This window comes from Molothrus ater, chromosome Z, assembly GCF_012460135.2.
Source record: "Molothrus ater isolate BHLD 08-10-18 breed brown headed cowbird chromosome Z, BPBGC_Mater_1.1, whole genome shotgun sequence".
Lineage (NCBI taxonomy): Eukaryota > Metazoa > Chordata > Aves > Passeriformes > Icteridae > Molothrus > Molothrus ater.
In genome coordinates this window covers 25,367,832-25,382,472 of record NC_050511.2, presented here as the reverse complement: position 1 = coordinate 25,382,472, position 14,641 = coordinate 25,367,832, and the positions used below count along the sequence as shown (strand labels likewise).

Below are 14,641 nucleotides of genomic sequence, written 5' to 3'. Positions count from 1 at the left end.
AACTTAAGTTCTCTCATAGTTTTATATCAAAATAGTGAGTTTTTGCCAGCTACATTGTGCATGCTGTGTCAGCCCAGTAATCATATCCTGTACATATATAGCCCAGTTTTAAGAAAAATTAAATATTGTATATTTAAAGATTTTTATTGATTTTCAATTCATCTTAACCATGAATGTCCCTGATCTATGGAAAATCACCTGGTGTGACAACTAAATTATTTCAGAATTCAGAATTTATAGTATTACAAGAAAATAAACTTACTCTGTAGCTGTATGTTTTTGTTCTGTTTACTTTGATGTCAAGTTTCATTAGTGGTTTTTGGTATATAAACAAGGTCAGCTTGAGGTCAAGCGTAGCTAAGAACTTTGATTTGAGCAAGTAGAGCTAAAGTATTGGACCATGTGATTGTACTGTTATTACTTTTTTGTTGTTGTATTTATTTATTTATTTATTTAGATGCAGTATTTAATTTGGTGTGTCTGACATCTGTACAGGGCTGCATTTCTTATACTTTTCTTAGCAGAAAGTTTGAGCTATGTGTAAATTTCATTTATTTCAGAAGTCCTAAATTTAGGGAACTGTACAGAAGAGACTCTCTTAGTGAATTATCAGACATCCCATTTGTGGTATCTGTAAAAAATACAGAAGAATAACTACATTTGAATAATTTTAATGTTTATGTTCTGTACTTGCAAAGCTATTCAGAGATATTCTCTTTAAACTTGGCTTCAACTTTTATCTGAAGTCATGAGGTTCTTTTCTTGTCCACTTGAAATCATCAGCATAAGTCATTTTGTTGTATCTCTTGACTTCTAACAGATTATGTTTTGGCCATACTGTGTATACATATCTGTTGGTCAAATTGGTTCCCAGTACCTGTTTTCTTATAGAATATACTGATGGTACACTAGAATAAATTACTTTTATATGTATACATATTCTAATTTTTATAGCATTTTAGTAACTACTGAAATCACTGCATTTTGAAGACACCTTGGTTGTGGTTTTTTGTGATAAACTTACTGAGACATTAAGTAGTTCACATACACTGTCTATGCATACAAAGTTGTGAGTGGATTATTTTGGTTCTGAGTGGGGAAAGTATCTACATATCCATGTTTTTCCTGTATATGTAACACATGATGCAGGGGTTTTGTGCATTTTTAAAATTTAGATTAACTTGGAGACTTGTTTCTCTCTGCCCCAAAGTTATTTTAATGAAACTATATGCTTAGCTGAGCATTCTAAGTTACTTTAACATCATTCTTGTCAATTTCTGTTTAATTGCCCACAAGAACAGACAAACAGAACTTAAGTTCCCAGATGCTTATTGGCTTTGAAGATTCAGGATAGTGTTGGAGATTTGTAAAGGAAAACTTGGGAATAAAATTTTGAGCACCTATGATGTGGATATTCTTTTCTGAAGTAACAGTGCAGGCATGCTGCCCTTGCTTGGGGAAGTGGAATTTGCAAAGCAGCGCTTTGACTAGCATACTTAAATATTGACTAGCGCTTAGGAAAGGTTTTTCCTCTGCACCATCAGAACACCTTGTGTCTTAGCTGAAAGCAGTAAAAATTGGAAAATTTTTCTGGAGCCAAGAGAATTATAACCTAATTTAACTCAATACTAAAGCTAAAATAATGTTGATTTCTGTGCTTTTTGATAAAGTAATTAATAATTAATCAGTAATTAGTAATTACAATTAGTAATTAAGTAGTGATTGATTATTTAAAGCAGATGCATTTCAAACTTGCCAGTTTTCACAGAAAATTTAGAGCTTGTTTTGTTACATTTTGTGGTGAGATACCTTGTCACACAACTTCTGAATGACAGATCATAACTTCAGATAATTGTGATAATGTTGAATAAAAATCACTTGCATGAGTTGTTGCAATTTTAATATGTCAATGATGTAAAATTCGGTCTGATGTAAGAATGACTTGGTTTTTTTTAGTTATTTATCAATAGCATAATTTTTGTTGTTGTTTTTAGAACTTTCCTGATGTAGATGATGAAGGATACAGCATTAAACCAGAAGCAACACAGGATATCCTTTTTACTATTATTGCGCCAAGTTATTTGATGCTACTATAATTCTTCGGAAAGAGGCAGTACTGACTAAAAAGTTAAGGAAGATGAATGACATTTATGTCTATGTTGCAACCTTGTATTCTTACACTCATAGTTTCTGTAAAATGAACCAAATTTTTTCTTGGATGTGTGTATGCAAATGTTAAAGATTAGATTAGGTTAGATTAGGTTTGATTAGATCTCTTGGGAACTTTAAAAGGACAGTAAAAAAGCAAAAAAATTGCCAGATCCATTGCAGATCCAAAATTCCACGCAGATCTCTCTCCATGAAAAGCTCTGAGAGAGTTTATAAAGTTTGCAAATTTTTTAAAGCGAATTGAATGGTTATCTGTTCTATACTTGCACCCTCACTTTTTTTTTGTAGCACTAGAGCAGTGTAGAAATAGAATTTCTGTTACTTAATGAAGTCATTATACCACATGCTGTTTCCAATTGGTGCTTTTAGCTTTTACTGTCTTTTAATAACTTCATATTGAAAGCTTTATTGCTTTCATATACAGAGCAGATTTTGTTCTTTGTCACCTTTATTGAGGCTGAAGGTTTTTCTCTGCCATTCCCCTGTTGCTTTGGAGAAAAATTCTTGTCTGCTTTTTTTCCTACCACCACAGAGGAAAGTTCTACTTAAGAGCTGGGAATAGTTACAATAGATCTAAGCAAGATTAGTATATTGGCAAGATAGTTAATTTTTGGAAATGTATTCACTGAATTTTCTGGGTACTTCAGATAAAAGGTGAATTTGGGCTGTACCATTACCTTAAATTGCAGTTAACAGCTCATTGCAGTGGCTAGGTTATCATCATAACTTCTTTGTTTTCATCAGCCTTGCAGAATATTCCTCTTATATCCACATGGAAGAGTTCTGTAACAATAAAAGCAGTTGATGTAATCTTCTGTTTAAAAAATTGATATACAAGTGACAGACTTTTATACAGTTCTAAGAGGAGTATTGTTTCATGTTTTGCATGTATTTCTGAAAGTGAGAGATAAGTTAACAGCATTCAGGCTTATGATGATAAGTGAACAAAATTCATGCTTATTCGCTTATTCATTTGGACATCTTATTTTTTACTATCTCTTTTCAATGAAAAATATCCATGATTTGCAATCTCTCATAAGGTAGTACTTCAGCTGCTGAAAATCTTGACCAGCTTCAGGAATTTATCAGCTCACTTTCTCTTTTCCTCCCTTAGCCTCTAGAAATTTATTTTGTTACTGGGATCTCATGAGATAATTTGTTGGAGAACATTGTTTTGTTATAATGACAGTCAATCGTAATAAGTCTGACTTAAATCTGTATTGGCCAAACATTTTACGAGAACCGTCTTATTTGTAGGAAATGAATCTTGAAGGTCAGTGATAATGTTCAAGACAAGAAATATGTTGATGAAATTAGAATTACTTTTCTTTGAAACCTTTTCTTTAAATGCTTCATTTTGAAGGAAGAGAGGTGTAAAATGAAGATACTTGGCTTTTCCCTCACCACAACTTTAAGATCCTTTCAGCTGAAAGGAATTTGGAATGTCAGGTTGAAAACTTTGTTAGGGGATAGTTTGAAGGAATTTAATGCAAAAGTCTGTCATATTTTCAGGTGAAAATAACAGAAGTGACTTAGATAATATGTACACTTCTTCCAGGTGGTACAAAACTTTGTGTTTCTGTAGAGGGAAATTTTCAAATTTTTCTTGTCAAAACAAATGCAGGTTTTAAGACTTAGCTTGGGCCTTTCAGAGTTTTTCTTCAGTGCAGCTCCTGTGCATATAAAGTGCTGTTTATTTTCCTTATTTTGAGGTCTGAGATGTCATGTGATTTCTTTCTATCCAAAGATGACAGTACTTTAAGCAGCTGACATTGTTCAGTTTGCTGTGCAGCCTTCTATTTAACTGGCATCCTTACTAAAAAAAATTTTAGTGCCACACTGTAAGAGGAACAAGTAACGGTGGCTCCTGCTCTTTCCTTCACTGTTTATGTTAGGTACAGGTACCATGGGCATTTCACTGCTCATTAAAAAACCTAGGCTTTTCTTCATTTGATTTAAAAGACTTCTAGATTTTTCATACATCCCTTAGAATCCCTGTTGGAGTCTTGCAAATTATAATTTTACATGTAGAAGTGTTGCTGCTTTAGAATCTTAAATTAAACTTACGCCTTCAAATATGCAGTTATTCATTTCTATGACAGATACTGCCATTCTTCAGTTATATGACATCATGTTTTTTGAATAGAATCATCATTCTGAAGTTAAATGGAATAAACCCCTAAATTTTAACTCTGAATTGTGCATTTTGGACTGTGGATATATGTAAATGCACTAAGAGGTCACTTAATATGAGCATTTTGTGGATCAAAATTATAAAGTAGAGTAAGCAGATGACTTTGAGGTATTTCCACCTTAACTGAGACAAACATACCAAAGAGAACCATTTCTATTCATCCAGTGAGTCTGACTCTGAAGATGATGAACCTAGGAGGTTCCATGTGGAAATAAAACCTGTCCAGCCAAATAACAGCTCTCAGTACACTATGCCTTCTTTGGATGAATTAAAAGTATCCATAGGGAACATCACTCTTTCTCCAGCAATATCTGTAAGTCTTTTGTTGCTTGTATTTTTGATGTGTAGAAAAGCAGTAAAGAAACAGTAGTGTAAACATATATTATAATGTTCAGAATTTTTCTAGGTTCAGTAATTCTTTTTTCTTGTGCACTAGGTCATTTTTGGTACATTTCATTTTCCAATATATATAGATTGCACTTTTATATTGCAATATAACATTAAGTACTTTTCTCATATTTAAAGTCTCCTTTTAGACTTTAGAGTGCTCAGTTCTTGTGTTTGTGCTTGTGCCACCATGAGACATTCAATTACATCTTAGTGTCACTGAGCATGGCTTTTAATGTAATTTGAAAATTAGTTTTCAATAACATACAAGTTTTTTAAAACAGGTCATATAATGAGGATACATGTAACATTTGCAGTGCAGCTTTATTGATTTATCCTGCCAGTTCATGGAATAATCCTTTATACCACCAAATGATAAATAATATTAGGGTATGCTAGGACAGTACTCAGATCAGAGCGAGACTGGTTCTGATTTTAAGGAAAATAGTGTGCATAACATATTAAAATAATAATTTTTCTCTTTTTTCTCTCACCACATTTTGAAAGCAGAGGCACAGTCCTGTAAGTAGAGAATGGCTTTTTATTTGCATTTGTAATTAAAACTAAGTAAGTGTAGTGTGTTAGGGGACTTGTTGGGAAAACATGAGGAATGTTTTGTTTCATCTGTACCATGTGATAGATACACTGGCTGTTTAATTCTCTGTCCCAGACAGTAAAGAGATTTAAAAATGCTGCTCCCTTTGTCAGCTCTACAATATTTATTCCTGCATTTTCAAACTGGTATGGCAGATGTGCACTGGTTGCTCTGTCCAGGCTCATGTTCCATGGTCTTCCGCTAGCTCATGATGTTTTTACCTGGCACTGAAAACAAAATATCACATAGGAAGTTGAGTGGAAATAAGAACTCTGGAACTGTTAAGTGGTTTATTTCACAGTAGAAGAACTTATTCCTATTTTTTTTCCTGTTTCAGGCACAAATGAATCAAAATTCATCCAGTAAGTGTGAATCTTTTAGTCTGTTAGTTTTTTTAACATAGAGTGAAAACAAAACTTTTTTTAATTGTTGGAGACATAAACTTCTTAAATATCTGTATTTTAAATTGAACAAAATGCTTCTCTTGTTAGTTTTATATAACTGTTCCTTATCTATGTACGTGGCTGTTCCTGTTGTGGGGACCTCTCTGACAGTAATGAGGAGCACATCCCGATGCCAAAGGGGTTGCCCCATAAGAAAAACTCCTGTGCAAGTTCCTGAAACCCTTCCACCAGTTCAAGTTTAGGATGATCCACAAACCAGCAAAGCACACCATGTTTATGATATAAAATACTGACATAGAGGATAGAGCATTATCTCTTATTACTGAGGGTTGGGGTTTTTGGGTTTTTTTTGGCCAATGGGAAACCAGACCAGATTTGCTGAAGAACAGTGTTGTAAACTGTATAATTCAAGGAGGAAGTTTCAAGCAAACAACACTTCCTTAGGCAGTGCAGTGGTCTATATAGTCTTCTCAGAGTTAAGGAAACTTAAGTTATCAGAAATCATACATTTTCTTTTTTCCATTTTAATAGTAATTTGTTTGAACTGCCTACATGAATGTTAAATATCTTTTTATAATGAAAATGAATTTTTTATTTTATATTTCACACTTTTAGTTATAATATGGTATCTTTTTCTTAGGTGAAGAGTTAACAAAATCAAAACTTTCTGCTCCAACTACTGAGTAAGTTAAAATTTAAAATTCTATCAAATGCTGTTTTGCAGGAATTTGTTCTTATTTTTCTAAACTCAGAAACTCATTGGAAATGACAGCTGAGTCCTATCTTAAGTTGTACATCTATTGCATTATAAGCCTATGTGTATCAATGGGTATTTCCATTCATTTGTTTACCCCTTCTAATACATTTGATTTATTGTGATCAATCTCAATTGGTATTTATAATTACATAGCTACACAATGTTTTTAAATAAGACAGACTTAGTGTTCCATGGTACAGTGTTTAAGATTGCAAAACCCAAATTTACACTGATCTGCATACATTGCTTATGTGTATATATGCTGAAATGAATTAATTTGAAGATGTAGGTCTCAAATATTGCAGTTATTTAACTGACATTATGGAGTATGTTCACATACTCCAAAACTTTTTCACCAAAGTTTTGGCTAAGACAGTCTCCTTATGTGTAAATCAGTTCTTTGACCTCCAAATTTTGACTAATTCTTTTCTTTTTAGATGCAAAGACTAATATAGACTAATTTGTCAAAAGTTTTTATCATATTATTGAGGGACTTTTTACAATAATTATGTAGTGATAGGACTAGGAGGAGTAGCTTTAAACTGAGAGTAGTTTTATATTAAATATATGGAGGAAGTTCTTTACTGTGAGATCTGGTGATATGTGGAAACAGGCTGCCCAAAGAAGTTCTGGATGCCCTGTCTCTGGAAATGTTCAAGGCCAGTATGGAAGGGGCTTTAAACAACCTGGTCTAGTGGATGTCAGCATGGTTGGAACAGAATTTTTAAAGATCCCTTTGAAGCCAAAGTGTTCTGTAATTATTGTAATTATTATATTATCAAACTACTACTGAAGTTTGTCATTTTTATGAATGCATAAATCTTTCATTTCTATTCCAATTTTAACTCTTAATATAGAAAGGGGAACAGTGACTTCCTGGCATGGGATCCACTCTTCAGCACTTCTCTTGAATCTTCCTCTTCAGCTTCTTTGGCATCCTCATCTTCCTCAGGTAAAATATTAATGGTAGAGATGGTGTTCACTATATTTCTGGATGTTGTGGTTTTTCAGTTATTGCAAAGGGGTGTGCTTTGATGCATAAATTATAGAATTTTATAAAGTAGTATTCTGTCTTACAAGTATTACATGACTGAGAAGGCAGCATATAAGGCTTTCAAACTAGAGAGCAAGAAGGAAGAGGGAGTGCTAGACACTTCCAAGAAAATTCCGTTTTGCTCCTGCCTTTTTTATTGCCTTCTCATACTTACTGAATAATTGCTCACCATCTAGCATGCAATCAATTTTTTTTCAGCTAGTAAGGCTGGGAGATTAAAAGGAGGTTGTTGCAGCAACTGTGAGACAAACTGAGCTTGCACAATGAATCAGGATGGATTTCTTCTTTCCAGGAAAGTCGGCTGGGCTATGTAGTACAAAGGCATTGCAGAGCTTTGCTCTGAGGAACTTGTTTCCTGTAGGAAGGCATGATTCTGTCAGGAGTTGTGAAGGCATAATCCAAGGGGAGATGGATAAAAATGACAGGACTGAGAGATGAGTTAAGCTGAGATCCTGAAAGCAGGGATATTGCAAGGAAAATGATGGTGTGTGGCATATGGGAGGTGGAGGGAGAGAGCACATGTTGCTTGGGAATTTTGGGTTGCAGGATATTAGCGTTGGTAGGACAAGTTGGCAAGCTTTCTGAAACCTGGTCTTTGCAAAAAATAGTTCCATACTTCTTTTCAGTCTACCTACTGTGTATCTTTACTCCAACATCTTAATTTTTTCTTAATGTAGACACTTTCCTCCTCCCACACACCTGAGAAAGGAAGTGTGTTTGCTGATTTTTTTAACTAAGTACTTGTATTCCAAAAATAGTCCTCATTTCCTTGTTCGTTATGGCTTTCTAGTGGTTTTCTTCTGTGCATAATCATGCAGATTGAAGAACAATAAGGAAGATTTACATGTATCAGTAGGAGAATTCTGAAAAACTGGTGTTATTTTTTGGCTTAAGTAATGTTCTTTTAGCAGCAATCAGCACTGCTTTGTAACACTTCAGATATTAAGAACTTAGTCTTTCACAACAAGTTGATGTTCCTTAAAGGTTACAGTTTTAATAAATCTGGCTTACAGAATTCATTATAACTCTCTCATCCTGACTTACATAATCAGTCAGTAGTATTGGCAAGTGAATCCACCATGTGTGTGGTGGATTCACATTTAAGAATAAATTCTAGAGAGATACATTACTGGAATACTCTGAAAAAATTGGTGCTTTCTTAAGATACTCTGTTTTGATAACTTTGGTCTTGTGTTGGAGTCTGCAGAGAAAGGCAGAAGATACTGAACTTGTTTTGCTGGTGGTTGTAGCTGTATTCAGGTGTTTATTGTTGTGCCTGGATGAGAAGTGAAAACAGGTTAGGAAGTCATCATACAGTTCCTCCTGGCAGCAGAATTGTGGAGAAAGTAGTCTCTCGCTGATGGGTAATGACAGAGATCCATAATATCCTCTGGAGCTCTATCTGGCAGGGAGTCATCTACTCTAGTCATACCCATTAGGCTTATACATAAAGCCCTGCAGTTCATTGAAATTGGTGCAATGGAGGGTCTTGTGGGCATAAATCAAGTTTAGATACATCTGTGCCTTGGCAAACTTTATCTGATAATTCTTTCAAGGACTGTTGTTCTAGAAGTTAACTAAGATATTTACATTTGTGAAATAATCTGTAGAATTAAATAGAAAGTAAGTGTGTCAAAGTATAACAAATTTCTAATACATTTGGGGTAAAAAAAAATTGGATCAATGTAAGTCATGTTGTTTAAATTGAGTTCTAATGCTTGCTAACTTGCAAGTAAGTTTTTAAAGTTTTTAAAAAATATTTATCAGATGGTATTTTCCTCAAAATCAATGTTTTATCTTCAACTTGAAGGTTAGTAGTACGCTGGTGCTTTAAATTTTTGAAAATCTCAATCCCAAATTTAAATTACATACATTAGTTGTGTGGAATACAGTATATGTCTCTTATGGTTTAAACATTTGTTTAACTATTGTTTTATAACCATGTTAATCATTGAACTCCTTAACTACCTTGGTATTTGAGCAGACAGTGGTTTATGCAGCGCAGAAGTAATCTTTGGTCATCCATGAATAATCCCATTTTATTATAAGTTTAAGCTAACTTTGTTATCTTGAACAAACACAACAGACATTTTTTAGCTAGTTCTTGATATTTAAAAAAATGCTTCTATTAGTTATCTTCCTTATTTTCATCCATATGTATTTTTTAAATAGTTCCTAACATGTCCACATTGTTTTTAAATAGGATTTATAGTAGTATTTTAAAGCTTTTGCATGATAGTTAAAATATCTGCTTGAAAGGGAAAGGTGTGTTAAAATTCTTAATTTTAGGTGGACTTACAGAATGTATTTTTTTAAGGCAAAAGGACCACTGTAGTAAGGACAACTGTACTTTTGATCTGAACTTTTAAATATGTTTCCTTTTTTTATTTCGGTTGTCACTTCTGTTGCTCCTAGCTCTGCCAATGTGCAAGATGTTGAGAATTGACTAACTTTGCATTTTCTGCTTCTATTGTCATCTAGAGCAACAGGCAACAGCAAGTGCAGGGAATACTTGTGGAAAACTCCATTTTTCAGCAATCAGAAGATTATAGGATGAGACAGGGGAAAAAAACTGAGGTGGATGAGGCCTCATCCATATTGTTACTCACAGATTGATACAGACAGAATAACTATCAGACTGAATCTTGTGGCTCCATTGTCTTAATTCATTCACCTGAAAGCCAAATCCGTTGGACCTTCCTATTACAAATAGTAGGACTAAGAGGATCAAAGTCTTTGGAAGGAGCAGGATAGGTTTGATTAAATAAGGAAGGAAATTAAAAACAGAAAGCTGTGGAGAGGAACCAAAGGTGGAGTAGGATGCAAGAAAGAAAAGACAAAGATGAGAAAAATTAAATCACAACAGGTAGGAAGTCAAAGGAATAAGGAAAGTTGTGAGAAATAGAGCCTAAAGTGGAGACATACACAATAATTTTTTTTAATGTACTAAAAAATGGAAAGGGAGGGACATGGTTGGCAGTATGAATGAAGTACATATGATATGTGACTGGCTTTTTTTCCTTCTTCTATTTGTGAGCTGTTACTTTAGTAGAGCAGTTATTTTTCATGCTGGCTAGTAGTCTTGTGCAGTGGATATTGAATACTTTTTTGAATATTGAAAATTTTATCTTTTCATTGTTGGTCCTAGTTTCAATTCTTCCCTTTTCCTTCAGCTACCCTAACAGAGCACAATAGGAGCTCCTCATCATCTACCACTGATTTGCCTGGGTGTAGAATATCTCAGTCTTTGCTTGGACACCAGACAGATTCTGGGTCTACAAGCCCATCCTCACCAGGCTTTACCATTAGCACTTTGTGCAAATCTGGTGTTACAGCAGCGCCATCAGGGAGTACCAGTACTTTATCCTGTTTTTCACGGTCTCAGAGTCAGTGGATTTCCTTTGCTGATGAACTTCTTACAATTAGACACACAAGCACAGACAAGAAGGAGCCCCAAAGATTGCATTTTAAAACTGAAAATGCCTGCCTTGCCTCTTCTGCTTTGCTTGGGAATTCTTCCAACAGCTGTGCTTCTGAGGATCAAAGTGACCTTTTCAATAACTCTATATGCCATGAACAATTATTCATTGAAGAAACTGGCACTGCTGCTGAAATATCTTCTGCATCATCTTCAGCACTACTGGACTATAGTTTAGTGTCTTCTTGTGCTCATACAAATAAGGGTATGCGAAGCATGCATTCTGTACTGCTCTTTGCTAATAACTGACTCCAAAAAGCAAGCTTTGGATTCATTTTTTCTTTTTGTTATTATTGCTCAACTGATGCTAAAATTAACTCAATCTTCTTACTTAGAATGTACTAAACTGCTTGTTAATACCAGTTGGGACAGTGAAGTAAATATTCAGCTTGAAATCAGAAGAAAATTCAAATTATTCATTTAAAGGCATTGCTTTTTCTTAACTATGCAGTGTTGCTTTTCTAGAAATGGGAATGTATTTTTGTGGGATGTCAGACAGTAACGAGATCTCAAAGATTAAGATTAATTGCATTTGCAAAAACAATTCTTTTTACATACAAGCTTCCAAGAGTGGTTGGTATAAAATCACTTGAGAGCAATGAGAAAGCCCATGATGCTGTTTTTTAGATGCACTTTTCAGGGTATCACATGGCGCTATTTTAAAAGCACTTACGATTTGTGGTAACTCTTTACACATGGCACTTGTACAATAGGAACCTCTAGTAGAAACATCACTTCTAATATTCTACTCAAGTAAATAACTATTTATGTTCAGTGTGATATTTCTAATATTTTCCTAACTTTGCTTTATTTCAGCAAGGCCCACCACTCCTCTTTCTGTGGGCACCATTGTACCCCCGCCAAGGCCTGCTTCAAGACCAAAGCTGTCTACCGGGAAACTTAGTGGGATTAATGAAATAGTACGTATTGATTATTATTTTTTTATTTGCCATTTTGACTTGATTTCAGATACACCATTCATTTACTCTGTTACAGTGGAGTTACTTTATAGCCAATGTTCAAGGAATCACATAAGCAGGTTTTCAACATTGCCAAATAGGCGTGGTAATAGTTTATGATATCTCATTACAACAGATAATTATTAACACAAGTCCTAAGGTCCAAACCAAAATTTTTGCATCAGCTGAATGTTTTTAATTGAGCAAATCAGTAATTTGATAATGAAAAACAAAATACTATTGAAGTTATTAACAAACCTCCCTTGATTTAGGGATATCACCAAAGCTCTGGGAAATGAGTGGGGTTTTTTTCAATTGTATGTTGACACAAGTAGCCCTGTTGTGACTTCTCCCTGCACTTGGTGCTGGTTTGTGGAGAAGGGAGGTGGTAGATCTCAGCAGTTGCCCGTAAGGATAGTGAGAGTTTGCACACTGTCTGCATGTACCTGCAATGTGGGTTCGCCTGCTGATAAGGAATGTGCTAAAGAATGCAAATAACCAAACAGCCTATCAGACTAGGCCATGCCTAATTTCCTCTGTAAATATTAGTATTCTGCAGGTTTCACTTGACTTCCTGACTTGGAAAAATGCTCCTGTGGTAAAATCCTCTCATTGTCTTTCAAAGTAGCAAGATATTTTCACCATATTCTTGGTACAAACAAAATTCTCATCTTATGCTTTGACAAAACTGAGAGAATATTTTAAAACTGTTTTGCTTTTCTGTAGGATCAGAACAGAGTTCATTTTGAAATTCTTTTCTCTTTCCAATGCAGAATTGTAGTAATTGCTCTTAGCTCAAGAAATCTGTTCTTCATGTAATTTATCTGTTCTACTATAAAGTATGATCCTGAACAAAGCTACATTCATTTTATACTGTTGCTTTTGAAATTTACTACTATCTGGATACAAGTAGAAGGTTGTCAGTTGTCTTCATTATATGTTAACTCCTTTTACAATTCTCATAGTCTCTATCAAAGCCAAGAAGTGCAATAAAATGGGGGAAAAAAAGTTACAGTGACATCCTGCCCTTAGGGGAAAGGAAATACCCAAGATTCACAAATGCTAGGGATCAAAAGGAATGACTAAAGTCAGAGGGTCCACAAAACTCACCAAGTTTTATTATTAAATGATGCACTTGACATGGAAATTGGTATGTTAATCCCTGACCTACTATATATGTGCATGACAGTGGGTTCTGGATAAAGAGGTAGAATAAAAAAGGAAGAGAAAAAGGAACATATGAAATAAACAGGAAGAGAAAGGGAGAAAGAGAGATCACCAATCCTGGTTCCAGTGTCAGTTCAGCTGATGGAGTATCCTGGAAGTATCACCTAAGCTTGTTGGGAGTACCAGTTTTTCCTACCCTGGAGCTAAGTTTCTTGCTTTCTATGCAATTTAGTCATCATGCACAGTTAATTGTTTCAGACCTTTCTGAAATTCAGTCAGAGGGCTTTGGAGGTCCTGGGTGGTCTTTTCCCCTCCAGTCCATACCCATTTCTCTGCCTCATTCCTGCACTTGTGCTTATCTGCAGGAGCTAGAGCAAGACGTCACAGAAAAATGCTGCCTACCGCTGCATAGTGCCTTCTTCATCCACATCTTGTTCTTTTTCACTTTGTTTTTACCAACAATCCTTGGTTATTATCAGCAGATGTCTTCAGTTGGTGCCAACAGTCCTTGCTTATTAACAATCCTCTGTTGTTATTACCAGCCAGCCTTGTCTATTAGTACCAACAATCCTTGGTTATTACCAACAGTCCTTGATCAGTTTCAACAGCCCTTGGTCATTATCAACAGTTTGTCTGTTATTACCAAACAACCAACTGTTGGTTCCATAGTCATGCAGCTATCAGTGTTTCAGACATACACATTAGCCCCTTATCATTCGTGATTCTACAGTTATCCTGTAAAATGATGCTTCAGGGGTTTCAGTCCCTTTCAGATATGTTAACCCCAGTATGATCACTAGTTAAATAACAGTTAAGTGTATCCTAAAACCATCTAGAGATTTAGAATGGAAGAGACTTTTAAGTTCTCTAGGCCAGCCTGCTCAAAAAAGTGCTGACTTCAAAATTGTATCAGGTTGCTCAGAACCATGCTGAGTTTTGAAAATTTCCAGGGTGGGAGATTTTACAATCTGCCAATCTGGCAGCCTGTCTCAGGATTTTACCAAAAGGTTGCAAGAAGGACTTTTTACCAAATTCTGGCTGGCATTTCTTCGCTGTAGCTCTTGCATCTCTTAGAAGAGCCTGTCTCTGACTTCTTTGTGTGCCCCTTTTTACCTAGTAGGAGCCTGCTAATAAATCTCTTCTTAGGCTTCTGTTCTCTGGGCTGGAAAAACCCTGGTCCTACAGCCTGTTCCTCTCTTGGTCCTGTACTCCAGTCCCAACTATTTAACTTACCCTCTGCCGCTCTCGCTTCCAATTTATTAGTAGCTCTGCTTTAGCTCTCCAAATCTATGTTTGCCACACACACAGCCCTGTAGTCTTGGTTTCTGATACTGTTTTCTGTTATTATTATTGACAGGCTGTTGTATAATCCAATATATTAGACTTGACTGCTCTGTCAAAAAAAGCCTATAATCTATGAAATAATGGTATTTACTCCAATGGAAAATGCAGGTTCTCTGTTTTACATGAAAAACTA

The 14,641-nt window shown here is 35.1% G+C and overlaps 1 protein-coding gene across 6 annotated transcripts in view; it reads left to right on the top strand.

Moving 5' to 3' along the window:
* FCHO2 (FCH and mu domain containing endocytic adaptor 2) overlaps positions 1 to 14,641 on the top strand; it is an 82,376-nt gene that overhangs the window by 48,345 nt on the left and 19,390 nt on the right. For 2 of the 6 annotated variants that reach the window (XM_054517798.1, XM_054517803.1), the window contains 8 exons: positions 1,995 to 2,052; positions 4,501 to 4,676; positions 5,258 to 5,272; positions 5,683 to 5,707; positions 6,390 to 6,432; positions 7,364 to 7,458; positions 10,734 to 11,243; positions 11,855 to 11,958. In XM_054517798.1, the coding sequence (XP_054373773.1) occupies positions 1,995 to 2,052; positions 4,501 to 4,676; positions 5,258 to 5,272; positions 5,683 to 5,707; positions 6,390 to 6,432; positions 7,364 to 7,458; positions 10,734 to 11,243; positions 11,855 to 11,958 (1,026 nt within the window). The remainder of the gene's footprint in view (positions 1 to 1,994; positions 2,053 to 4,500; positions 4,677 to 5,257; positions 5,273 to 5,682; positions 5,708 to 6,389; positions 6,433 to 7,363; positions 7,459 to 10,733; positions 11,244 to 11,854; positions 11,959 to 14,641) is intronic. The other 4 variants (XM_054517799.1, XM_054517800.1, XM_054517802.1 and 1 more) reach the window with 4 other exon arrangements.